The 25,680-nt window shown below is 64.2% G+C and overlaps 1 protein-coding gene across 3 annotated transcripts in view; it reads right to left on the bottom strand.

Moving 5' to 3' along the window:
* Positions 1 to 7,836: 7,836 nt before the first annotated feature.
* Positions 7,837 to 25,680, bottom strand: part of Nfatc1 (nuclear factor of activated T cells 1) — a 127,269-nt gene continuing 109,425 nt past the window's right edge. For all 3 annotated transcript variants that reach the window (XM_042668318.1, XM_042668320.1, XM_042668319.1), the window contains exon 10: positions 7,837 to 9,488. In XM_042668318.1, the coding sequence (XP_042524252.1) occupies positions 9,439 to 9,488 (50 nt within the window). In that variant the 3' untranslated portion in view covers positions 7,837 to 9,438. The remainder of the gene's footprint in view (positions 9,489 to 25,680) is intronic.

Here is a 25,680-nt window from a genome sequence, read left to right as displayed (position 1 = left end):
CGGAGCCCGTGAGGCCTCACCCCTGTCCTGCGGGGGAGGGGCGAGCCCGTGAGGCCTCACCCCTGCCCTGCGGGGGAGGGGCGAGCCGGAGCCCGTGAGGCCTCACCCCTGCCCTGCGGGGGAGGAGCGAGCCCGTGAGGCCTCACCCCTGCCCTGCGGGGGAGGGGCGAGCCCGTGAGGCCTCACCCCTGCCCTGCGGGGGAGGGGTGCCACTTCCGCAATCCAGCTGCGTCCCCCCAGTGGGCCAACATCGGAGACACGGAAGGTGGCAAAGAGGACGGAGCCAGATGGTCAGGCAGGAAACAGAATGAGAGTGGAGCTCTCCCACAGGTGATGAGGCACATAGAAGGTCAGCGAGGACTATGCGTCCGCAGACCTCAAACCGTGCGTCTCCATCGCACCTGGCAGATTGTAGAGCGAAGGCAACGTCCTAACAGCGAAGCAGCCAGTTAATTTGAAGCTCACAATAACTGTAAAGAACCCAGACGGTCAAACTGTGTGCTTCACAAGAGAAGCCGCAGAGACGGATGAGGCCGGGAGACGCAAAGGGACCGTCCTGCCGGGTCACACGCCTCTCCGCCCCGGCCGACAGCGGCCGGCGGGGAGGCCAGCCGCGCGGACAGCACCAACGCCAGCTCAGCGGCCGACAGCGGCCGGCGGGGAGGCCAGCCGCGCGGAGAGCACCAACGCCAGCTCAGCGGCCGACAGCGGCCGGCGGGGAGGCCAGCCGCGCGGAGAGCACCAACGCCAGCACGGGGAGGCCAGCCACACAGAGCACGCCCCAACGCCAGCACGGGGAGGCCAGCCGCACAGAGCACGCCCCAACGCCAGCACGGGGAGGCCAGCCGCACAGAGCACGCCCCAACGCCAGCACGGGGAGGCCAGCCACACAGAGCACGCCCCAACACCAGCACGGGGAGGCCAGCCGCGCGGAGAGCACCAACGCCAGCACGGGGAGGCCAGCCGCGCGGAGAGCACCAACGCCAGCTCAGCGGCCGACAGCGGCCGGCGGGGAGGCCAGCCGCGCGGAGAGCACCAACGCCAGCACGGGGAGGCCAGCCACGCGGAGCACGCCCCAACACCAGCACGGGGAGGCCAGCCGCGCGGAGCACGCCCCAACACCAGCACGGGGAGGCCAGCCGCGCGGAGAGCACCAACGCCAGCACGGGGAGGCCAGCCGCGCGGACAGCACGCCCCAACGCCAGCACGGGAGGCCTAGCTGTGCGCGGAGCACGCCCCAACGCCAGCGCAGCGGCAGACGCACACTTTCTCAGGTGGCCACAAGCCTCCCCAAGTTCACGCTCACTCTTGACAGCAAGTCGTAACGAATATGAAACTAAAACCACATAAACCACGTTCTCCAAACAACAGTAGGACTGAGTTATCTGGGATGTTTCCAAGTGTATGAAAACCAACACAAGAAGCCAAGCTGAATGCTGAAAGGACTTTGAATTTCACCAAGTGAAAACCAAAAGCTGTGGCTCCGGGGCCCAGCGGGACGGGTGACACCGTTTGACCGTCTGCCTGTGGGGCACCAAGCCTGGGCTGGAGACGGAGCGCTGGGGAGGACCGCAGAGCACAGCGGTCAGGCCTGTGCCACCATGTCCCCACTGCCGGACCACGGCCTGGCATGGGGCTGGAGGTGGGAGGATGGGAACAAGTCGAGCTGAGCGTGGAGGGAGGTCAGGGCTGTAAGTGTGGAGGGAGGCCGGGGCGGTGAGCGTGCAGGGAGGCCGGGGTGGTGAGCGTGCAGGGAGGCCGGGGTGGTGAGCGTGGAGGGAGGCCGGGGTGGTGAGCGTGGAGGGAGGCCGGGGTGGTCAGCGTGGAGGGAGGCCGGGGTGGTCAGCGTGGAGGGAGGCCGGGGTGGTCAGCGTGGAGGGAGGCCGGGGGAGGGAGGCCGGGGTGGTGAGCGTGGAGGGAGGCAGGGGGAGGGAGGCCGGGGTGGTGAGCGTGGAGGGAGGCCGGAGGAAGGAGGCCGGGGCGGTGAGCGTGGAGGGAGGCTGGGGGAGGAAGGCCGGGGGAGGGAGGCTGGGGTGGTGAGCGTGGAGGGAGGCCGGGGCGGGGAGGCCGGGATGGTGAGCGTGGAGGGAGGCCGGGGTGGTGAGCGTGGAGGGAGGCCGGGATGGTGAGCGTGGAGGGAGGCCGGGGTGGTGAGCGTGGAGGGAGGCCGGGGCAGGGAGGCCGGGGGAGGGAGGCTGGGGTGGTGAGAGTGGAGGGAGGCCAGGATGGTCAGCGTGGAGGGAGGCCAGGGTGGTCAGCATGGAGGGAGGCCGGGGGAGGGAGGCCGGGGTGGTCAGCGTGGAGGGAGGCCGGGGGAGGGAGGCTGGGGTGGTGAGCGTGGAGGGAGGCCAGGGTGGTCAGCGTGGAGGGAGGCCGGGGTGGTCAGCGTGGAGGGAGGCCGGGGGAGGGAGGCCGGGGTGGTCAGCGTGGAGGGAGGCCGGGGGAGGGAGGCTGGGGTGGTGAGCGTGGAGGGAGGCTGGGGGAGGGAGGCCGGGGGAGGGAGGCCAGAATGGCTGAGTGTAGAGGGAGGCCGGGGGAGGGAGGCCGGGGGAGGGAGGCCGGGATGGCTGAATGTGGAGGGAGGCCGGGGGAGGGAGGCCGGGATGGCTGAGTGTGGAGGGAGGCCGGGGGAGGGAGGCCGGGATGGCTGAGTGTGGAGGGAGGCCGGGGGAGGGAGGCCGGGGTGGTGAGCGTGGAGGTGAGTGGAGACAGAGGCAGGGTGGTGCCGGGGAACTACACCTCAAGGTTTGGAGCAGAGCCCAGCGAGGGAAAGAATCAGGCCTTGCACCCGAGAGAGGGACGCACCCTCCTGTTCACCCTGTCCACCCTCATCCACGCCTGCAACCCTATCCATCCCCGTCCTCCCCTGTCCCCCTGTGTGACCATCCCCGTCCTCCCCTGTCCCCCTGTGTGACCATCCTCGTCCTCCCCTGTCCTCCTGTGTGACCATCCCCGTCCTCCTGTGTGACCATCCCCGTCCTCCTGTGTGGCCATCCCCGTCCTCCTCTGTGTGGCCATCCCCGTCCTCCCCTGTGTGGCCATCCCCGTCCTCCCCCGTCCTCCTGTGTGGCCATCCCCGTCCTCCCCTGTCCCCCTGTGTGGCCATCCCCGTCCTCCCCTGTGTGGCCATCCCCGTCCTCCCGTGTGTGGCCATCCCCGTCCTCCCCTGTGTGGCCATCCCCGTCCTCCTGTGTGGCCATCCCCGTCCTCCTCTGTGTGGCCATCCCCGTCCTCCCCTGTGTGGCCATCCCCGTCCTCCCCTGTGTGGCCATCACCGTCCTCCCCTGTGTGGCCATCCCCGTCCTCCCCCGTCCTCCTGTGTGACCATCCCCGTCCTCCCCTGTCCCCCTGTGTGGCCATCCCCGTCCTCCCCCGTCCTCCCCTGTGTGGCCATCCCCGTCCTCCCCTGTGTGGCCATCCCCGTCCTCCCCTGTGTGACCATCCCCGTCCTCCCCTGTGTGACCATCCCCGTCCTCCCCTGTGTGACCATCCCCGTCCTCCCCTGTGTGGCCATCCCCGTCCTCCTGTGTGGCCATCCCCGTCCTCCCCTGTGTGACCATCCCCGTCCTCCCCTGTGTGGCCATCCCCGTCCTCCCCTGTGTGGCCATCCCCGTCCTCCCGTGTGGCCATCCCCGTCCTCCCCTGTGTGGCCATCCCCGTCCTCCCCTGTGTGACCATCCCCGTCCTCCCCTGTGTGGCCATCCCCGTCCTCCCCTGTGTGGCCATCCCCGTCCTCCCCTGTGTGACCATCCCCGTCCTCCCCTGTGTGACCATCCCCGTCCTCCCCTGTGTGACCATCCCCGTCCTCCCCTGTGTGGCCATCCCCGTCCTCCTGTGTGGCCATCCCCGTCCTCCCCTGTGTGACCATCCCCGTCCTCCCCTGTGTGGCCATCCCCGTCCTCCCCTGTGTGGCCATCCCCGTCCTCCCGTGTGGCCATCCCCGTCCTCCCCTGTGTGGCCATCCCCGTCCTCCCCTGTGTGACCATCCCCGTCCTCCCGTGTGGCCATCCCCGTCCTCCTGTGTGGCCATCCCCGTCCTCCCCTGTGTGGCCATCCCCGTCCTCCCCTCTCCTCCTGTGTGACCATCCCCGTCCTCCCGTGTGGCCATCCCCGTCCTCCCCTGTGTGGCCATCCCCGTCCTCCCCTGTGTGGCCATCCCCGTCCTCCCGTGTGGCCATCCCCGTCCTCCCCTGTGTGGCCATCCCCGTCCTCCCCTGTGTGACCATCCCCGTCCTCCCCTGTGTGGCCATCCCCGTCCTCCTGTGTGGCCATCCCCGTCCTCCTGTGTGGCCATCCCCGTCCTCCCCTGTGTGGCCATCCCCGTCCTCCCCTCTCCTCCTGTGTGACCATCCCCGTCCTCCTGTGTGGCCATCCCCGTCCTCCCCTGTGTGGCCATCCCCGTCCTCCCCTGTGTGACCATCCCCGTCCTCCCCTGTGTGGCCATCCCCGTCCTCCTGTGTGGCCATCCCCGTCCTCCTGTGTGGCCATCCCCGTCCTCCCCTGTGTGGCCATCCCCGTCCTCCCCTCTCCTCCTGTGTGACCATCCCCGTCCTCCTGTGTGGCCATCCCCGTCCTCCCCTGTGTGGCCATCCCCGTCCTCCCCTGTGTGACCATCCCCGTCCTCCCCTGTGTGGCCATCCCCGTCCTCCTGTGTGGCCATCCCCGTCCTCCTGTGTGGCCATCCCCGTCCTCCCCTGTGTGACCATCCCCGTCCTCCCCTCTCCTCCTGTGTGACCATCCCCGTCCTCCTGTGTGGCCATCCCCGTCCTCCCCTGTGTGACCATCCCCGTCCTCCCGTGTGGCCATCCCCGTCCTCCTGTGTGGCCATCCCCGTCCTCCCCTGTGTGGCCATCCCCGTCCTCCCCTCTCCTCCTGTGTGGCCATCCCCGTCCTCCCCTCTCCTCCTGTGTGACCATCTCCCTGAAAGCAGGGAGGGAAGCAAACACCTGTGCAAGGGGCACAGCAGTCCGTGGCGGGAAGCGGCTCTCTGGTAGAAGGTGGACGGGCAGAGGAAGCGTTTCACTCAGGAGTGTGCGTGGTGTTCACTCACTGCCGACAGGGGGTTGGAGGGTGGGGTGGGAAAGGCGGGGCACAGGCCTGCAGGTGAGCCTGCTCCCGCAGGGCAGAGGGCAGGCTGTGGGTGCCAGCAGCTCTGAGGCCTGCAGGTCGCAGGGCAGAGGGCAGGCTGTGGGTGCCAGCAGCTCTGAGGCCTGCTCCCGCAGGGCAGAGGGCAGGCTGTGGGTACCAGCTGCTCTGAGGCCTGCAGGTCACAGGGCAGAGGGCAGGCTGTGGGTGCCAGCAGCTCTGAGGCCTGCTCCCGCAGGGCAGAGGGCAGGCTGTGGGTGCCAGCAGCTCTGAGGCCTGCTCCCGCAGGGCAGAGGGCAGGCTGTGGGTGCCAGCAGCTCTGAGGCCTGCTCCCGCAGGGCAGAGGGCAGGCTGTGGGTGCCAGCTGCTCTGAGGCCTGCAGGCCGCAGGGCAGAGGGCAGGCTGTGGGTACCATCTGCTCTGAGGCCTGCTCCCGCAGGGCAGAGGGCAGGCTGTGGGTACCAGCTGCTCTGAGGCCTGCAGGTCACAGGGCAGAGGGCAGGCTGTGGGTACCAGCTGCTCTGAGGCCTGCTCCCGCAGGGCAGAGGGCAGGCTGTGGGTGCCAGCTGCTCTGAGGCCTGCAGGCCGCAGGGCAGAGGGCAGGCTGTGGGTGCCAGCTGCTCTAAGGCCTGCTCCCGCAGGGCAGAGGGCAGGCTGTGGGTACCATCTGCTCTGAGGCCTGCTCCCGCAGGGCAGAGGGCAGGCTGTGGGTGCCAGCTGCTCTGAGGCCTGCTCCCGCAGGGCAGAGGGCAGGCTGTGGGTGCCAGCTGCTCTGAGGCCTGCTCCCGCAGGGCAGAGGGCAGGCTGTGGGTGCCAGCTGCTCTGAGGCCTGCAGGCCGCAGGGCAGAGGGCAGGCTGTGGGTACCATTTGCTCTGAGGCCTGCTCCCGCAGGGCAGAGGGCAGGCTGTCGGTACCAGCTGCTCTGAGGCCTGCTCCCGCAGGGCAGAGGGCAGGCTGTGGGTGCCAGCAGCTCTGAGGAAAACAGAAGTTTTTCCTGTGGGTGCTGAGAATGTCTTGGAATCAGAGGCGTTGCAGCCGCTGGAATGAGCCGCAGCGCTCCTGAATTTCACAGTCTGCAGCCCTCATCCCGTGTCATGTACATTTCACCTCAGTTGTAAAGCAACAGACCCAGGGCTTCTCTGACCTGAGCGAGAGGCTCTCTTCTCCAGTTCTCCACGCTCACTTGGCGTGCAGTTTGCTGGCCTCAGTTGACGTGCCTTCTAAAGCTATCCGATAGGGTCTCCGATTTTCCTGCTGATGCCTCCCTTGTCGCTGGAGTGGCAGGCATGGCCCCCAGTGTGTGCTGAAGCCCCTTCCACGGCTCTGCGGGCCCCAAGGTGGCAGGCACTGCAAGGCGGGCAGTGCCCCCTCCACCCGGGTCCCCAAGTGGGGCGGGGAGGGGTGCCCCTGGGGAGGGGTGAGGATGGGTGGACGTGCCCCTGGGGAGGGGGTGAGGATGGGTGGACGTGGACCGGCCAGGCCCAAGCTCTTGCCCCTTCGGGAAAGCTGCGGTGGGTTGTGAGGGAGATTGAGATTCATCGGATCTATTGATACGAGTTTGTGTCGCCTCAGGCCAAGAGCAATGATGCAGGCTGGCCCCGGGGTCCCTGCTCTCCTGTTTTGCATAAGTCTAGAGAACTCCTGTTTTTGAGACTCCTGGATGATTTTGCTACCGAGGATGACGCTACACAGGCCCTCCAACACCAGCTGCATCGAGGCCCCAGGTCCCAGTTAGGGTGACGTCTCCCCCGGCTCCCCAGGAATAACAAAACCGTGGTCTAGGGGGCCGAGAAGCACACACAACTGCTGGTGGATTTCTCCTGACCCTCGTAGCCTCTTGGCTAGAAATGAAGCTAGGGCTTATTTAATAACACTTCCCCATTACTCAGAATCAATACGCTGGGCCTCCAGGGAAGGATGCGTCATTTTCTAACTGTGTATGTACTTTCATGCTGGGATTGGGCAAAAGAGTTTACCAACATGCGGAAGGGGCCGTGTCCACAGCAAAAGCCCGGGCGGCTCCTGAGCTCTCTGGGGGTCAGCTGCTTGCTGCCTTCGGGTCCAGACCCTTCCTGGGCCTCACCGTCCTTCAGAGCCTGAGTGTGGCCATCCTGGTCTCTCCCAGCCCTCAGAGGGCGTCTGGACCATGTGGTGGAGCCTGAAGTCCTCCAGGTAGGAACCTGGTGGGATGGACGTTTGTATACTGCTTTGGAGGAGGCCGATTTCTCCGGGACGTTGTCAGTCAGCACTCCTTTTAGTGAAAGAAGGAAAGTCCTGGAAGCAGAAGATCTTTCCAGCACGTACTGAGATGACTGTGGAGGCGGAGGTTTGGCCCTGGTCTCGGGTGGTTCCGTACTGCTTCCCACCCACGCTTGCAGGAGGGGTGTGGATGGGGCGGGAGGAGGCAGGGGGCGCGGTGGGCGCGGCAGCCCCGGCACGGGTGAACGGGCACGCTCTCACAACGGCAGGGTGGGTGGCCAGGCTGCACCCGGCCTGTCTCTGGGAGAGCCGAAGAATTTGGCATAAAGGAGTGTTCCTTCCCCACCTGGGCTGGAGGGCCTGCGGGGGCCTCGCCGGGTGCCTGGCCCCGTTCCCACGGACCTCTCCACGCACCAGGAAGACGCCAGCGGCTCTGAGGGAGACGCGGCTTTCCTGTGGGCAGGCGGCCGTGGACGGCCAGCCTGGCCTGCACGCGGGTGCTGGAGAGCAAAGCAGAACTTCCCACTGGGTAACGAGTCGTGCTCAGACGGTCCAGCAAAAAAAATACTGCTTTATTGGATCCATTTTCTAACTACAAAGATAGCGGACACACACACTGAACACCTGTGTCCGCAGGCAGCATGCAACGCGGAGACGGCACGGGAGCTCTGCGCGAAGGCCAGCCGTCTCTCGGCGCCACGCGCGTGTTCACATATGGCTTTTGGACTTGTGTTTCTGCGAGTTAAGGGTCAGACGCAGCCGTGCAGAGGAGCCGAGGCCCCTCCGTCTGTCGACTTAGGGCTGCCCCACGGGCCACTCAGGCGTTTTCCATGAGGGGGCGCAAACTCCTAAGGCACAGTCATTAAACATGTTTTAATTAAACCATGCTTTTTGGTTACATGAAATAGTAGGTCACTGCTAGCAATCGTAATGAGCAGCTAATTGTACAAATGCAGCGGGAAAGCCTACGCTAGCCTATCCGTGAACAGTAACTAATCTGAAAACACCGCGTGGCTGCCTATGAACATGTCGTTTTTTGGTAATTGTTTTCTTAGATGAAGCAGAGCGCGATAAGGCTTCTGTGAAATAATAATCTTATAATTGAACAAATATATTACACTCCTTGTGGCGGCTATTTACAGCTCCTCGCCAGGTCTGCCTGTGGTGACCCAGGGGCATCTGGGCTCGGCTCTCCGGCGCTCAGCTCTCCGGCACTCGGAAGGGCTGTGGCCGCGTGAGATGTGCGAGTACTCTCTGTCTGCGCGGGGTCTTGCTCCCAACGGGAGGCGCTGGAGAGCGGGTCTGGACTCCTGGGTAAATTCTCCAAAACGGACGCTGAGTATTGCTACTGCAGAAGCCCTGGCCGGGCCCAGCCTGGCCCTCACCGTCTCTGCCATTTACTAGTGGTACATAAATGCATGCCTATCTACACACATGCACGTGCAAGGTATGCCAGGCAGCTTGCTTTCCTGCCCAGTCCCTGTCTTGTGCTATGCCCAAAGCCACATTGAAAAACAGAAATCTCAGCATGCTACTATTCACAACCCTACGATTTTACTCACACGGAGGAGAGAGTGCTCTGAAGGAACTAGAGACGGCCATCGGAAGACCTTAGAACGCACCAGGCAAGGCAGTGTGTTGTGTAGGACAGCCAGGGAATTGGGAAGCCTACTGGGTGTGTCTCACAACCCCTAGCTTGCCAGAACTCGGGTCCTGGCAAGGTTAAAGCCTCATGAAATGTTTTTCTAGTTTTTGTTCCTACGAATACTCTCATGGCAGCAAACCCAATGCTGGTGTCCACGGCATCTGGATGGGGGGGGGAGGGATGAGTAAGGCACTTCCAGTATTGAAATCGGGGCCCACGGGGCTCTTCCCGGGAGGCCAGCCTCTGGCCCTGGCCTCCCTGCTGGCCCTCCGTGTCCTTGAGATGGCTTGTCCTCAGGAATGCGCTCTCCCGCTTCCCCTCCTTCCTCCTTCGGGAGCTACGTCCTTGTACGTTGATGGCCAAGTCCAGCTCTCAGCATCTGGGAAGGTGGAGGTTCTGGGGGCACCAGGTGCGGGTGCCGTCTGTTTCGTGGACAGTCTTGCCTGCTGGAGCCCGGCGTCTGCGCTGAGCCGCCGCCACCTGCTCCCGCCAGCTCCGCCGCGCTCACCTATGTGTTGGAGCTTGTGCTGGAGAGGTCGTTGCATATGATCTCGTTTACTGCAAGAAAGCAAGAGGAGAGAGCGTTACAGAACCGCCCTCCACGGAAAGCCACACAGGGAGACGGGAAAGACCGCGGCCGCACCTCCAATCAGCTACATCCAGCCTGGGACAACGTGGCCCCGCACAGGCTGGCTGCCCCCTCCTGCTCCCGCCCAGTCGCTCCGAGAGGTGGTGCCTGCTGGGCAGGGACTCAGCAGGGCTGGCACAGTGCTGCCCGGGCCTTCGACAGCCGGCCAGAGGTCCACACAGGGACGCGTTCCTGCTGGGGAACGAGCCGTGGACACAGCTGCCTCCCGGGTGAGGGTGTGCGGCCACAGCCGGCAGCCAGCCACGCCAGCCTCGCGCCTCCTGGTTGGGGGCCTTGTGTTGCCGTTTCCCTGTGAGGGTCAGGCTCAGTGTCAGAGTGTGTGTGATTTTTGGCAGATAGGCAGGAAATGAGGAGCCTGGCAGAGGCCAGCCCCGATCAGCACTCAGATAGGAAATGTCGCAGGGTGGCGTCACGGTGTCCCACTTTCCTGACACTCCGGGGGTGGGGCCCGCGCTGACATCACGGGCGGCCCAGGCTGCCCTCCTCCAGCTGCGGGGCCTGCGCCCAGATAAGGTCCTCCCGGTCTGAGGACGGTTTCCTGGAGCCGTCAGTGGGCGAGAACTCCACTGCCCGCTCCCTTCCCCAGCTCCTTTCAACACCCGCCCGACACAGCGTTAAGAATAACAATAATAAAGTGCATCGGGGAACCAGGAATTGTGTCATGGGAACCGATAACAGAAGAAAGCCTGGCCACAAACAGAGCTGGAGCCGTGGAGGGCGAGGGGGAGCTGCGGCTCGGCCTGCCACCCTGTGTCTATGTGCCTGCAGCCCGGGCTGGCGGGGAGCTGAACTGTCACACAGAAGGCAGAGGCCCCGGCCCAGCCCCCGCCGCGCGCGCGGCCTGCTTCATGGAGATCTGTGTTGATCCCCAACCTCAGGACCTGGCCTTCGGTGTGGAAAACCCCAGAGGCAAGGCAGGCTCCCCCGGTCCCGTGGCTCCGCAGCCACTAATGAACAACAAGGCCCAGGTGCTCACGGCTGGTCGGGGACCAGCGCTCAGGACTCAACTTGTCCCTGGAGTGCATGCAGCGGCTCCTTAGCTACCGGCACTTTCCATGACACCGGGACGTGGGCGTGGGGCTTGCCACACAGCCTGAGACGTGCCCTGTGTCGGGACAGAGTGGCCGTCTTCTGTGTGCTGCCGGCCGGCCCTGCGGGTGATGCAGGCCCCCAGGGCCCCCCGCTGCCTTGCTGTGGCGGGACAGTGACCTCTGACCCCGTCTGTGCACCCCCCAGCGTAAGCCAGGGACGCCCCGGGGCAGGGGGCTGGGGTGCTGCGCCTCCCTCATCAGCCCACTGCTCGGCCATTTAAACGGGGCCTCGCCATGCTCACATAAAACAGCAGGTGACAGAGAAAACCCGCAGCCCTCCGCCCCCTTGGGGCTCTGTCAGGAAGGGAAAGGCTGGTCTGCAACTTAGACTTCTCTGAGCCAAGCCAAGAGGGCTCGGCTCCATGAAGACCACGCCAGGGCTCCATGGGATGCCCCTCTGCCCCCATTGCCTGCCTCTCTGATGACCAGGGGCTAGCTTGTCCTTCCCTGGCCCCAGCCTCGGGCGGGACGGGACTCTGAGGACTGCTTCTCAGACCAAGGTCCTGGGCAGGGGCAGAGTCAGCATGAAGCTCCCACCGGGCCCCCGGGCAGCTGGTGGGCAGGAAAGCCTGGGCCACGAGAAATGCCAAGGAGGGGCGAGGAGCCACCCCAGACGCGGAGCGCGCACAGGCCCCAGGCAGTGGACGGGACACCATGCACCAGCAAGCGTTTGAACCTCTTCTGCGTTGACACCAGAGCCCACAGTCCACCGAGCTCTCAGGGATGACTCAGCAGTGGGCGAAGAGCCACTCCACCGGAGACCAGGGCGGGCTTGAGGGCTGAGGGACCACAGCGATGGTCTGTGGTGGAGAATGGAGGCTGTGGGGAGGATGGAGGCTGTGGTGAATGGAGGCTGTGGGGAGGATGGAGGCTGTGGGGAGGATGGAGGCTGTGGGGAGGATGGAGGCTGTGGGGAGGATGGAGGCTGTGGTGAATGGAGGCTGTGGGGAGGATGGAGGCTGTGGGGAGGATGGAGGCTGTGGTGAATGGAGGCTGTGGGGAGGATGGAGGCTGTGGTGAATGGAGGCTGTGGGGAGGATGGAGGCTATGGGGAGGATGGAGGCTGTGGGGAGGATGGAGGCCAGCAGTGGAGGATGGAGGCTGTGGTGAATGGAGGCTGTGGGGAGAATAAAGGCTGTGGGAAGGATGGAGGCTGTGGTGAATGAATGGAGGCTGTGGGGAGGATGGAGGCTATGGGGAGGATGGAGGCCAGCAGTGGAGGATGGAGGCTGTGGGGAGGATAGAGGCTGTGGGGAGAACGGAGGCTGTGGGGAGGATGGAGGCTGTGGGGAGGATGGAGGCTGTGGGGAGGATGGAGGCCAGCAGTGGAGGATGGAGGCCAGCAGTGGAGAATCTAGTCACCATGGACCATGCAAAACAACACCTGCTTGAAGGCTGGAGGGGAAGACCCGTGGCTGTGGGCTTCCCCCGCGCCCACCGGGCACTGGGGTGGCTGGGGACCAGCGCAGGGGCTCCAGCTGCTGCCTGGTGGCCCACACACACCGCAGTGTTTAGCCTGGCCTGGGCTGCGCGTCCTCGGGCCGCTCGGGGTCAGCTCGGGGTCAGCTGGGGGCCCTCGGGGCGGAGGCCTCACGGGAGCGTCCAGTGCCTCCCACAGCCGTGGCCAAGGTGCCGCGGGCGGGTCCCCTTCCTGTCCCGGCCTCGCGGCGCCCAGTCAGGACTGTCAGATTTCTCAGGGATGAGCACAGCCCCTGGGGGCAGCCTCTGGGGGGCACCGCGGGCCAGTGGGGGGCCAGCGGGGGGGCGGACAGCGAATCTGGTGGCAGGGCAGCTGTGTGGGCACGGCATTGGCGCTGTCGGACGGCCTGCCGGGTCACCACCGGCCGCACTACTGACGTCTACCCATGTGCCCGGCCCCAGGCCGCCAGGCGGGCAGTGGGTGCGCCCGAGGTGGCAGGGCTATGGCCAGTGGGGACAGACCCCTCCCGACCCCGGCAGGGCTGTGGCCGGCGGGGACAGACCCCTCCCGGCCCTGGGCCGGCGGTGGGTGCGCCGAGGCGGCAGGGCTGTGGGTGGCCGGCGGGCACAGACCCCTCCTCTCCCGCCACCATCCTCTCCATGAGGTCAGTCTTCCGGCTCTGCGGCTCTCTCCGATAGGGCTGTGGGAGGCGCCCCCGCGTTCCCACCGATCGTTTCCACCTTCTTATTCAGCTTTTCCGCCGCCGCAGAGGCTTCTCTTTACGGAGGTGTTTTGAACAGCAGGTGCCATGTGACCCCAGGACCTGCCTGAAAGAGGAACCTGACACTGAGTCAGAGGCCCACACAGGATGTGGCCGCCCGCCCGCCGCGGCCCGCTCCGTAAGAAGGTTTTTCCCCTTAGACTTCATTTTCCTTAAAATGCGCCTCAGGTGGAAACTGTAGCTGTCTCCACCGCGTGTGAGAGGCGGCCTGAGTCCTTGTCGGGCCTGGCCGGGCTGGGCCAGGCCGTCCCTGCCGCACATGCACCGGCACCGGCCGCCGAGGCAGCCTGGGTGGAGAGGAGCAGGAAGCCATGTCTTTTCAGTGTGGACATGAGCGGGTTCCAGGGCAGGGGCAGGGCCCGCCCAGCCTCGGCGGCCGCTTCCGCGCTGCAGGAGGCTCGTGGGGGGGGAGTCCTGCCCACGGCCAGCGTCTCTGTTCCACACCCCACCAAGGGCGGCTGGTGAGGGCCCAGCACCGAGGGGCAGAGCTCACCCCAGGGCCCGGGGCTTTCTGGTGACGGAACCACACAGGACTGGGTGCTCAAAGCTCGCCCACGCCGGGCCCTTCCACACCTGGCGTGAGCACAGCCCCCATTTCTGAACGCCTGGCTTCTGAAAGCCACGGTGGACCTTCCGTCCAGTATTAAGGAAGGAGCGGCCTCTCACGCGCCTCGAGGGGACCCGACCGTGTCCCGTCCCCGCGGTGTCACCGTGTCCCGTCCCCGCGGTGTCACCGTGTCCCGTCCCCGCGGTGTCACCGTGTCCCGTCCCCGCGGTGTCACCGTGTCCCGTCCCCAGTGTCACCGTGTCCCGTCCCCACAGTGTCACCGTGTCCCGTCCCCAGTGTCACCGTGTCCCGTCCCCAGTGTCACCATGTCCCGTCCCCGCGGTGTCACCGTGTCCCGTCCCCGCGGTGTCACCGTGTCCCGTCCCCGCGGTGTCACCGTGTCCCGTCCCCAGTGTCACCGTGTCCCGTCCCCACGGTGTCACCGTGTCCCGTCCCCAGTGTCACCGTGTCCCGTCCCCACGGTGTCACCGTGTCCCGTCCCCACAGTGTCACCATGTCCCGTCCCCACGCAGTCCTGTCCCCACACCGGTTCTGAGGGTCCCTGGTGCTCACCTCTCTGAGGTGAGGGCAGATGAAGGGTGTGTTCATGGCCACTTTCCTTTTCTGTCACATGAGTAACGTAGAACACAACAACAGAACATCAAAGCTACCTCCTATAACACTTTCCTCGCGGGGGGGTGGGGGGGAGGGGGAGGGGGCGCGTCTCTTCCACGCACCGGCTCTGGGAGACGCTGCTCCCGCGGCGCGGCCGGGACAGGCTCCTGCCCGGTGAAGCCGGGTTTTCTTCTGCTCCGGTCTTGCTCTTGTTTTTGCCGAGCCCTTTGCTTGGCAGGAGCGGATGGACTCTTCTGTGTCGGCGTGTGCTTCCTGCCTTTCCTGCTCTTCCGGGCAGCCTGCCTCCCGTTCCTTGACCCAGCCCGTCTGAGTGTCTTCTTGCCAGCATTCAGAGAAGTGGCTGTGCCAGTCTCCTCCACTGGGGTATTCTCTGATCAGAGCAGTCGGACAAGTAAATGCCAGGGGAGCTACTAAAAGCCTGCCAGCATGGGCACATTGTTTCTCTTTTCTTTTGTACTGCGGTTTGAACTCAGGGCCAGGGCACCGGCCTTTAGCTTTTTCACTCAAGGCTACCATTTGAGCCACAGCTCTTCTGTTTTATTTTGCTGATTTATTGGAGATAAAAAAAAAGTCTCATGGACTTTCCTGACCAGGCTGGCTTTGAACTGCAGTTCTCAGATCTCGGCCTCCTGAACAGCTAGCCACAGTGCTTGGCCTTTTTTTTTTTTTTTTTTTTTTAATGAGTCCAAGTCTCACTATGTAGCCCAAGCTGGTCTTGAACTTGTGATCTTCCTGCTCTGGCCTCTCTCAGAACTGCCTCTGAGGACTGGAGAAGCCTCCCTACCTGGCCCCGGGCTATTTAAAAGCAGCCATGATCTTGGGTTTCTAGGAGCAGCTGAGCCAGGCAGGGCTGTTTGGGATGGTAACAGAACAACTCTGGAACCAACCGTCCTGGAGATTTTCCAGCTTTTCTCGAACTGGAATTCTCCCCACTTTCCAGTCACTGCCAGGGAGACCGCAGCCGCCTTTCCTGGCTGGGGAGGCCCAGAGGCCTCCCTTTCTTCAGAAACCGCACCCTGGGCTTCTCCAGAGGGCTCATCTGGTGGGCAGCGGCTTGGGGAGGCTGATGGACAGAGGTCCAGTACCTCCGACCTGCACTAAACCCTGTTCTTTTCCAGAACTGTCCTCAGCAAAAATGGAGAAACAGACTTGCCTGGGTTTGAGTCCACGGCCGCCGCCCAGGCCCCTCCCCCTTCCCAGGCGCCCGCTGCCGGCTCTCAGGAGACGGGCATCACCATCGGGCTTCCGTCAGGCCAGCTGGGCCTCACGTGGTCACGCAATGTGGCAGCCTAGACCTCAGCCGGAGGCGGTGCTGCCCCTCCACCGGGCACCGGCTTCCCCGGGCGCCTGAGGCTTTCCAGGACTGTGGGTCATGGGGTCCCAACGCCGTGTGCCATCTAAGTCCCCTGCTTTGTGAACAAAGGACACACGGGGTGCCGTGCTGATCACCGGCGGGCAGGACGAAGAGACCAGGCCGTGTGGTGGGCGGTGGATGGACAGTGGGCGGTGGGCGGGGGGCGGTGGGCGGTGGGCAGTGGACGGTGGGCTGGTGGCTGGTGGACGGTGGGTGGTGGGCAGTGGCTGGTGGGTGGTGGGCGGTGGCTGGTGGGTGGTGGCTGGTGGACGGTGGGCGGTGGGTGGTGGACGATGGGCGGTGGGTGGTGGCTGGTGGGCGGTGGGCGGAGGGCGGTGGCTGGTGGGCGGTGGACGGTGGGCGGGGGGCGGTGGCTGGTGGGCGGTGGGCAGGGGGCGGTGGCTGGTGGGCGGTGGCTGGTGGGCAGGGGGCGGTGGCTGGTGGGCGGTGGCTGGTGGGCGGGGGGCGGTGGCTGGTGGCTGGTGGGCGGTGGCTGGTGGGCGGTGGCTGGTGGGCGGTGGCTGGTGGCTGGTGGGCGGTGGGCGGTGGCTGGTGGACGGTGGGCGGGGGGCGGTGGACGGTGGGCGGTGGACGGTGGGCGGGGGGCGGTGGCTGGTGGGCGGTGGCTGGTGGATGGTGGGCGGTGGCTGGTGGGCGGTGGGCGGTGGGCAGTGGCTGGTGGGCGGTGGCCGGGAGGCGGGGGGCGGTGGACGGGGGGCTGGTGGGCGGTGGCTGGTGGGCGGTGGGCGGTGGCTGGTGGGTGGTGGGCGGTGGCTGGTGGGCGGAGGGCGGTGGCTGGTGGGCGGTGGCTGGTGGGCGGTGGGCAGAGGGCGGTGGCTGGTGGGCGGTGGCTGGTGGGCGGAGGGCGGTGGCTGGTGGGCGGTGGCTGGTGGGCGGAGGGCGGTGGCTGGTGGGCGGTGGCTGGTGGGCGGTGGGCGGTGGCTGGTGGGTGGTGGGCGGTGGCTGGGGGGCGGTGGGCGGTGGCTGGTGGGTGGTGGCTGGTGGCTGGTGGGCGGGGGGCGGTGGCTGGTGGGCGGTGGCTGGTGGACGGTGGGCGGTGGGTGGTGGGCGGAGGGCGGTGGCTGGTGGCTGGTGGGCGGTGGCTGGTGGCTGGTGGGCGGAGGGCGGTGGCTGGTGGGCGGTGGCTGGTGGACGGTGGGCGGAGGGCGGTGGCTGGTGGGCGGAGGGCGGTGGCTGGTGGACGGTGGGCGGTGGGCGGTGGCTGGTGGGCGGTGGCTGGTGGATGGTGGGCGGTGGGCGGTGGCTGGTGGACGGTGGGCGGAGGGCGGTGGCTGGTGGGTGGTGGGCGGAGGGCGGTGGCTGGTGGGCGGTGGGCGGAGGGCGGTGGCTGGTGGGTGGTGGGTGGTGGACGGTGGGCGGTGGGCGGAGGGCGGTGGCTGGTGGATGGTGGCTGGTGGGCGGGGGGCGGTGGCTGGTGGGCGGTGGCTGGTGGCTGGTGGGCGGGGGGCGGTGGCTGGTGGGCGGGGGGCGGGGGGCGGTGGCTGGTGGATGGTGGCTGGTGGCTGGTGGGCGGGGGGCGGTGGCTGGTGGGCGGTGGCTGGTGGCTGGTGGCTGGTGGGCGGGGGGCGGTGGCTGGTGGCTGGTGGGCGGGGGGCGGTGGCTGGTGGATGGTGGGCGGGGGGCGGTGGCTGGTGGATGGTGGATGGTGGCTGGTGGGCGGGGGGCGGTGGCTGGTGGGCGGTGGCTGGTGGCTGGTGGCTGGTGGGCGGGGGGCGGTGGCTGGTGGATGGTGGCTGGTGGGCGGGGGGCGGTGGCTGGTGGGCGGGGGGCGGTGGCTGGTGGGCGGGGGGCGGTGGCTGGTGGCTGGGGGGCGGGGGGCGGTGGCTGGGGGGCGGGGGGCGGTGGCTGGGGGGCGGTGGCTGGTGGGCGGGGGGCGGTGGCTGGTGGGCGGGGGGCGGTGGCTGGTGGCTGGTGGGCGGTGGCTGGTGGGCGGTGGCTGGTGGGCGGTGGCTGGTGGCTGGTGGCTGGTGGCTGGTGGGCGGTGGCTGGTGGGCCGGGGGCGGGGGGCGGTGGGCGTCAGTCACGGGGCTGAGTCACCGTCGCACAGAGCCGGCAGCGCGGGTGTGAGGCTGTGGTCTTGGCCGCGGCGCTTCGTGGGGTCAGGTTCTGCCGCACCCGAAGTTGTCATCCTGGACAATGTCTGCACCAGGCTCCAGGCCCCTGTGAGCGCGAGCTTTGTCTGCCGCTCATCAGAGCAGCCTGGAGCATTGGGGAGCGCAGCTAGGACCAGCTGTGCAGCCCAGCCGCGGCCCGGCCTCCCGCGCCCTGGGGCCTGCTCTGCCCCCCTCAACAGGGCAGGGCGCCCGTCGGGGTGGGCGGCACGGGAGGGCTGCGCGGACACGGGGAAGGCGCAGCGGAGAGACAGGTAGAAAGTTTTGATGGTGCTGATACCTGAGTCCACCTTCGTTCTCAAATGCTGAATTAGGAGAAATCTGGCTCATCAAAGTCAACCCAGACAAATGTTTGATCCTCACACTTAAAAAGTTTAACAAGGACACGTACCGCATCTTTATAAAAAAAAAAACTAACAAACAACTGCGGTGTCAACCTTTAGAAGCATACCTACAGACCAGAGGGTGGTGTGTAAGACCGCAAACACTCAGGAAGCTTCTGTGGTCCTTCAGTGCTGTACAGACTCCAGCAGCAAAAGCAAACCACCAACTGCCAGGCACCCAGCACGCTCCCTCTGGGTTCCAGACGCTCCTCAGAACTTCCTACACCAGCAGGATCGGCGGCAGAGCCGGAAAATCCTTCCAGCCCCCACAGCACACACACAGCACACACAGCACACACAGCACACAAAGGAGACGTCAGGCCCAGTCCGCCGCCTCCAAGGGAAGGTCCATACTCTCCCCAGCCCTCAAGGCACCAAGAACACCACAAGAACTTTCTGGAGAGCAAAACAAAACAGGAAGGACATCCTTTCCTATTTCTATAACTACGAGGTAATTACAAAAGGGATTTGCAGGCCTGTCCGGGAAGTGTACCTTTAGCTAAAGTTAGAACTGTAACCTCAGAGGATAGTAATTCAGGCAGACAGAGCAGGACCAGAAATACCTGAGGCTGAGGCCTATTCTTACACTGACTTCTAGGCTGTGTTCACACGTGTTTTTAACAACGCTGAGTGATTCTCGAGACAAGGCTGCCGCTCCACGGCGGCAGCGTCTCCCCCAGAGGGGCTACCCATGCGCTTGCTGCTCTGCCTGGGCTTCGGACACGTTTCCCCTCGCTAAGCACATTTCACCGAGTTGTTCTCACCGGAGGTACTACAGTAGATACACAGTAAGGACATAAAAATGTCACGACCAAACCCACAAATTACGGAGCAAAAACAGGCACAGGAGAAGTGTGTTTCCCTGTGGCACACAGGTCCGGCGCAGCGTGGTCTGGGGGGTGGGGGAGCTCCCTGGGCTCCCAGTGTGCTCGAGAAGAAGCCGGGTCTGACAGTCTACCCGGGAATCGCGTGCTCACGCGCCAGCCCCGCGTCCGGCAGGCCCCTGTGCCAGCTGTCCACAGACGCTGGCCCTGCGCCTGAGGTCAGGGCTGTGTCTGTGAACTGGATCAAGGATGGGGTTTTCTCCACAGGTGCATCCCCACAACTAGGACTCTGAAAATGCAGAGCCGCAGCATGCCCAACGTGATTTTCGCTTCTAGTTTTTTCAACGACACCCTGGTAGTCAGTGGAAACAGCACAGCCTCTCGGCTTCCATTAAAAAAGCAAGCCCTCATCTACCCTGGTGGCCGGGCCCATCTCAGCCCTCGCTTATTTTTATCTTTTAATCGTAGTAAGCCACTGCCACGGGGCCTGCTATTTTTGGATGGAGAGAACAGGACGGCGGAGGGACTGAGTGACAACAAGTCACGGTTTTAATAAGACATGACCCTCCATCTGGAGCGGGGCTGGAGCTGGCGCGCTCCGAGCTGCCCAGGGCTGTCAGCCGTCAGGCCGGGGTGATTTTCCTACCGTAAGCGCCCGCTTCCCTTTTTAGCTGAAACTCAGACGCTGGGTGGAAACGCCAGCGCGGCAGGCAGCGGGCGGGTGCGGGCAGACACGTGGTGGGAGATTCCACAGGACCGGCCTTCCTGCGGATGCAGGCTCGAGATGTTTCCATATCATTTGCTCCGCTATTTTTTTCTCTGCCAAACTCTCATTCAGTAGTTACTCACCAGGATCATTAAACCGCCAGCACGCATTTTCCAGGCTTCTTTGTGCTGTCAAAAATGTAAAATATATCTCCCCAAATTATGAAATGATCATTCCAAAAGGCCTAATGGAATTGGAAAAAACATTTAAAGCACTTTTAATTAAAATAAAACCAGGGGGCTGAAGCAACGTGGCCGGCGTGGCCTCTGAGTTTTGCCTCCACCCCACTGTGGTATAAAGACACAGAATTCTTCCTCTAGCCACCCCGGCCTGAGACGGGGACCTGGAGAAAGCACTGACAAGGCCTGTCGACATTGATGGGACGGACAGGTTTGCATTCCATCCCACACGGCGTGTGGGGTCGTGAGAGTGTGAACAGCAGGGGCGGAGGCCATGCCCGGGTGATAGTCACCGAGCACTGCCGGCTGCAGGTGCTGGGTTTCAGCTGAGCGTTGGTCCCGGGCCCACAGAGGTGGTGCCCACTTCTGTGGTCCTGAGTCCTCACCTAACGAGAATTACCAGTGATTTTGCTGTGCTTCTGTTAGAACATGTAAGCCCGGTGCCATCGGCTCACACCTGTAATCCCAGCAGGCTAAGAGCTGGAGGATCATAGTCCAATTAACCAGCAAAATGGTGGAACTGGAGGCATGGCTCAAGTGGTAGAGTGCCATCTGTGAGCAAGAAAGCCACGCAAGAGCTCGAGGCTCTGAGTTCACAGGCCTGTGCAGAGAAAGGGAGCATAAAGATGGATGGAAGGAAAGAGATGGAGGACGTGAGCCTGAACGTCTGTGAACAGCAGATGAGGGCAGCGTGTCCACCCTACCCCACCTTGAGGGATGCGGGGGTACCCCGCCACCCTCTGCAGGTTGGATGCTTTCCTCTGTAAGTAAAACCCCAGCTTCAAGAGGAAGGAAGCTGGTCGTCAGCTGTCCCTGATGCAGCTTGAGTCCCAGCTCAGCCATCCCAGACCTGGCGTGAGCCGAGGCTGGGCACCCTGAAGCTCTGTGAGCCACAGCTTCTGCGCTCCATCCTGGGGACCGTACGGGCATCACCGAGACTCCCGCCCTGAGCCCAGCAGCAGTGGGGCCCTGCGGGGCAGGGAGTCTGCACACGCTCACGTCCAGGTCCTCGGGCAGAAATCACACCCTGTGCCTTCAGAGTACCCTAAACACCAGCCCCGTCTAGGGCGCCGTTGTGGACTGCTTTTCAAAAACCAGAAGCCATATGTTAAAAGGCTTGGGCTTCGTAAGGTAGAACATGAGGCAGGCTTTGGGAAAGGACGTGAAACAGGGGGGGTGGTAGAAGGGGAAATCCCACAGAGCACAGACCTTAGACAACCACCACCTCCCCGCGGCCCTGCGGAACCACCAGGGCGGCCCGGGCTCCACGGCCTCCCGAGACGATGACCTGGGCTTGCGGGTCGGCCACCAGCGCATGCCATTGTTCAGATGGAGCGGTAACCTGGCTTCCTTTCCCTCCCTCCCCCTCCTCAGCCCCTCTTTCTTTTTCTGTAACTTGAACTCAAGGCCTTGCTTGGCTTTTGTGCTTATATACAGCAACAGCCACCTGACACACACACCTGTCTGGCTTTTTGCTGGTTATAGAGATAGAATCTCTAGTACGTTTCTGCCTGGGTTGGCTTTGAACTGTGATCCTTCAAGTCTTTCTGAGTAGCTAAGGGTATAGGTGCGAGCCACTGGCACACAAACTTGCAAACTTTTTAGATGTAGATTGGCCTTTGAATCATAATCCCTAAACTCCACCTCTAAAATAGTTAGAATTACGGGCGTGAGCCGCTGTGCCCAACCTATGGTCAGTTTTGGCAAGTGGTGTGGTTTTTGACTTTTTTTCAAAAATTCTGAGCTACTAAGTATTACGAAGTCATGAATTCATCCTGCCAGGTCAAGTTCTAGCCAGGGCTGAGGGGCACAGAGCAGCGGCTCGGTCCCTGCCAGGCCACAGCTCGAGTCTGGTGCCCATCTGAATCCTATTGTTAGGATCTGTGTCCACCCTGCACAGGGTGGAGGGTGAGACTGCCACCGCCAGGTCCTACGCTCTGGGGTGGCAGGCATGTACCACTGTGCCAGCTGTCCTCACCTCTGCAAATAACGCAGGTCTGGGGGAAGCAAAGGGGTCTTGCTCTACGTTTCAATGTCCAACCTCCCAGAGCAGGGCCTCTGTCCCATTTCAGCCAAGTTGTGATGGCCGTGTGGTGCTTGGGCGTCTCTTGTCTTCCCACCCTTTCCTCGAAGCCTGCCTTGCTCCCACCGGAAGCTGTGCCTCCTCCTGCAGCCTCGCCGTGGCTGTTCAGGTTCCAGACGCGGAGCCGTCTCTGGGGGGTTTCCCACCCCCTGCGCTCCACCGCTACCGCGTGAGCATTCAAGGGTGGCTTCGCGGGCTCTGCTGTCTCCCAGAAGCGGCCGTGAGCAAACCCTGCTTCACCCTACCCGGACGGCCCAGCCACTCCCTCCACACTTGGGGCCACACCTTGCCGGAGAGCTGGCTGGGTGGGGACTGAGCTGGTCACGGGCGGCCAGGCTGGCTCTCCACTGCTGCCTCCTCACAGTGCACTGCAGCCGGGGGGCCAGCAGTGCCCGCAGCCCATGTGGAGGCCCTGACTGGCCCTGGGCCTGGCCAGCAGTGCCCACAGCCCGTGTGGAGGCCCTGACTGACCCACTCAGGTGCAGGATGCTTCTCGTGGAGCCTCCGGCGGTCCTCACCCCAGGGCACACGCCGCTCTGGGAAGGCTGCCGCGGGCCCCAGTGCCGGGCACCTGGTGGGGTCAGGCCTGGCCGTGTGATTCCCTCGGGATTATGTAGGCCTCCTCCCCACCCGGCCAAGCCAGCCCGAGGGCAAACCTCCCTGCATGGACTCCAGCAAGCCAACACATCTGACCAAGCAGAGATCCTGTGTCTTTGCAGAGATCACACAAACCACTGCAGTACCCACAGCCCTGCAGGAAAGTCCCATCACAGGTTCAAACTTGAAAAACAAGAGGAAGGAAAGGGAGGAAAGAGCCAAAACACACAGGCAAGTGAGATGCCCAGTTGCCAGCACATATTGACCTGGAGTGGAAAAACCCCCAGATTGAATTTCTGTATCGATTATCCAATTATTAATCTTTATGGAGGCTATTCCAACAGTGCACATAATGAGCAATTCATCAAAGTATATTAGGTGCCATGAAAGTTGCCTTTGGTATAAGGAGCCATTAAGTTCCGTGTAATTGCACATTACAGGAGCTTTCCTCAGTCTTAAATCAAATCAGCAGGGCCGGCATGCGCGCGTGCTAATTGACTTTGTGCACTAACACAGGCCCCGGCGGCTGCCCAGCCCAGGCCCCACTGCAGGCCCCGGTTCCCGAGGGTGCCTCCCAGTACCACCACAGGGCAGGCCCTTCCCCAGCACGGGGGTGGGGGAGGCACCGGGAAGGCAGGGCACACCTGGTGCCGTGGAGCGGGAGCACCGCAGGCAGCTCTCCTGCCTTCTCCCAGACCAGAGGGTGCTCCCACCCACCGGCCGTCCCAGAGAGACCAGAGGGTGCTCCCGCCCACCGGCCGTCCCAGAGAGACCAGAGGGTGCTCCCACCCACCGGCCGTCCCAGAGAGACCAGAGGGTGCTCCCACCCACCAGCCGTCCCAGAGAGACCAGAGGGTGCTCCCACCCACCAGCTGTCCCAGAGAGATCAGCCGAGTGCTCCAACAGAGGGTGCTCCCACCCACCAGCCGTCCCAGAGAGACCAGAGGGTGCTCCCACCCACCGGCCGTCCCAGAGAGACCAGAGGGTGCTCCCACCCACCGGCCGTCCCAGAGAGACCAGAGGGTGCTCCCACCCACCGGCCGTCCCAGAGAGACCAGAGGGTGCTCCCGCCCACCGGCCGTCCCAGAGAGACCAGAGGGTGCTCCCACCCACCGGCCGTCCCAGAGAGACCAGAGGGTGCTCCCGCCCACCGGCCGTCCCAGAGAGACCAGAGGGTGCTCCCGCCCACCGGCCGTCCCAGAGAGACCAGAGGGTGCTCCCACCCACCGGCCGTCCCAGAGAGACCAGAGGGTGCTCCCGCCCACCGGCCGTCCCAGAGAGACCAGAGGGTGCTCCCACCCACCAGCCGTCCCAGAGAGATCAGCCGAGTGCTCCAACAGAGGGTGCTCCCACCCACCGGCCGTCCCAGAGAGACCAGAGGGTGCTCCCGCCCACCGGCCGTCCCAGAGAGACCAGAGGGTGCTCCCACCCACCGGCCGTCCCAGAGAGACCAGAGGGTGCTCCCGCCCACCGGCCGTCCCAGAGAGACCAGAGGGTGCTCCCGCCCACCGGCCGTCCCAGAGAGACCAGAGGGTGCTCCCACCCACCGGCCGTCCCAGAGAGACCAGAGGGTGCTCCCGCCCACCGGCCGTCCCAGAGAGACCAGAGGGTGCTCCCACCCACCAGCTGTCCCAGAGAGATCAGCCGAGTGCTCCAACAGAGGGTGCTCCCACCCACCAGCCGTCCCAGAGAGACCAGAGGGTGCTCCCACCCACCGGCCGTCCCAGAGAGACCAGAGGGTGCTCCCACCCACCAGCCGTCCCAGAGAGACCCGCCGAGTGCTCCGACAGAAGGTGCTCCCAGAGACCAGCCGAGTCCTCCAACAGAGGGTGCTCCCAGAGAGACCCGCCGAGTGCTCCGACAGAGGGTGCTCCCACCCACCGGCTGTCCCAGAGAGACCAGAGGGTGCTCCCACCCACCGGCCGTCCCAGAGAGATCCGCCGAGTCCTCCGACAGAGGGTGCTCCCAGAGACCAGCTGAGTGCTCCAACAGAGGGTGCTCCCAGAGAGACCCGCCGAGTGCTCCGACAGAGGGTGCTCCCACCCACCAGCCGTCCCAGAGAGACCCGCCGAGTGCTCCGACAGAGAGTGCTCCCAGAGACCAGCCGAGTCCTCCAACAGAGGGTGCTCCCAGAGAGACCCGCCGAGTGCTCCGACAGAGGGTGCTCCCACCCAGCTGCTCCCAGAGAGACCAGCCGAGTCCTCCAAGCCTCCCCTCCCAATGGGCCCTGCGCGACACGGAACACAGGCCAACGTGGAGATGGAGCCTTCCAGGCAGCCTTGTCCACGCCTCTGAAACTTCCCTCCTGCAGCAACCAAAGTAAGGGCCGAAGCTCAGCCTGGCTTATGCAGGGTGGGTGGGTAGTGGGGACTGGACACTGAGAACATGTCACCCGCAGTCCCATGGGCCACTATCCAAATCTGCTTGTTTAAGCCACGAAGAGGCAGGCAGCAGATGAGTTCAGAGCCCTGTAATGCTAGGACAAAGAGCACTGCGAATGTTGGGCTTTCTCTCTGAACTGACAGGTAACAATCACATCCGTTTACTGGGCAGGGTGGTGTCTGACATCAAGGCAGTGAGCAAAGCCTCTTCCTTTAGGTCTCAGGATTCAGAGACAGAAGCCTCCCACCAAGCTCTCTGAGCACCTCCGTTCTCACAGCTCAGGAATCTGCATCTTGCATTTGTGGAATTGCTTTTGGAGAGCTATGAGTATATCTGGGAAGATCAGTGTTAATTCCCTCTCTGCTCGCCTAAATCTGACTTCTGAAAATATGTCTTCAGCAGGAAGACTGACACGCCAGAGCAAACTGAGTGGTAAGCCGGGTCCTTGCCTGGGGCCGCTGGTGTGTGGGCTTCCTGGCGTTGCAGGCTGACCGCGGCCTGCCTCCCGACTGGCCGTTAACCGTGCTGTGAGCCCGGGGAGGAGAAGGCTCTGGGCACACTCCAGAGCTCGCAGACCAGGGCTCGGCCCGTGGCTCCCTGTTCATGAGCACGCTCCTGCACTGGCCACAGCACACACATTCAATCTGAACTTACAGAGTCACGATCCGACGGAGACCAAGAATGTAAAGGAAGCCAGGTGTCTGCCCAGATGCTCCAGGGAGTGTGGACCAGGCAGGAGCAGGCCCCTGGGGCCGGCCTCTCCACTCTCCTGACCCCCCGGGGCATACACGCTGAGCAGCACCACACGGGCTGCTCACTCCACACCAGGACCAGCTGTCCCCCAGTGGACGGAGCCTGGCTAACAAGCTGCCTGTCCTCGGCCAGGTCTCTGCGGAGCCCAGCTCTTCCCAGTAGGATAAGTAATG

Source organism: Dipodomys spectabilis, unplaced genomic scaffold (genome assembly GCF_019054845.1).
Source record: "Dipodomys spectabilis isolate Male_0828 unplaced genomic scaffold, ASM1905484v1 ptg000432l, whole genome shotgun sequence".
In the NCBI taxonomy this organism is placed as follows: Eukaryota; Metazoa; Chordata; class Mammalia; order Rodentia; family Heteromyidae; genus Dipodomys; species Dipodomys spectabilis.
The sequence above is the reverse complement of the archived record's forward strand: the minus strand, read 5'-3'. Positions and strand labels throughout refer to the sequence as shown.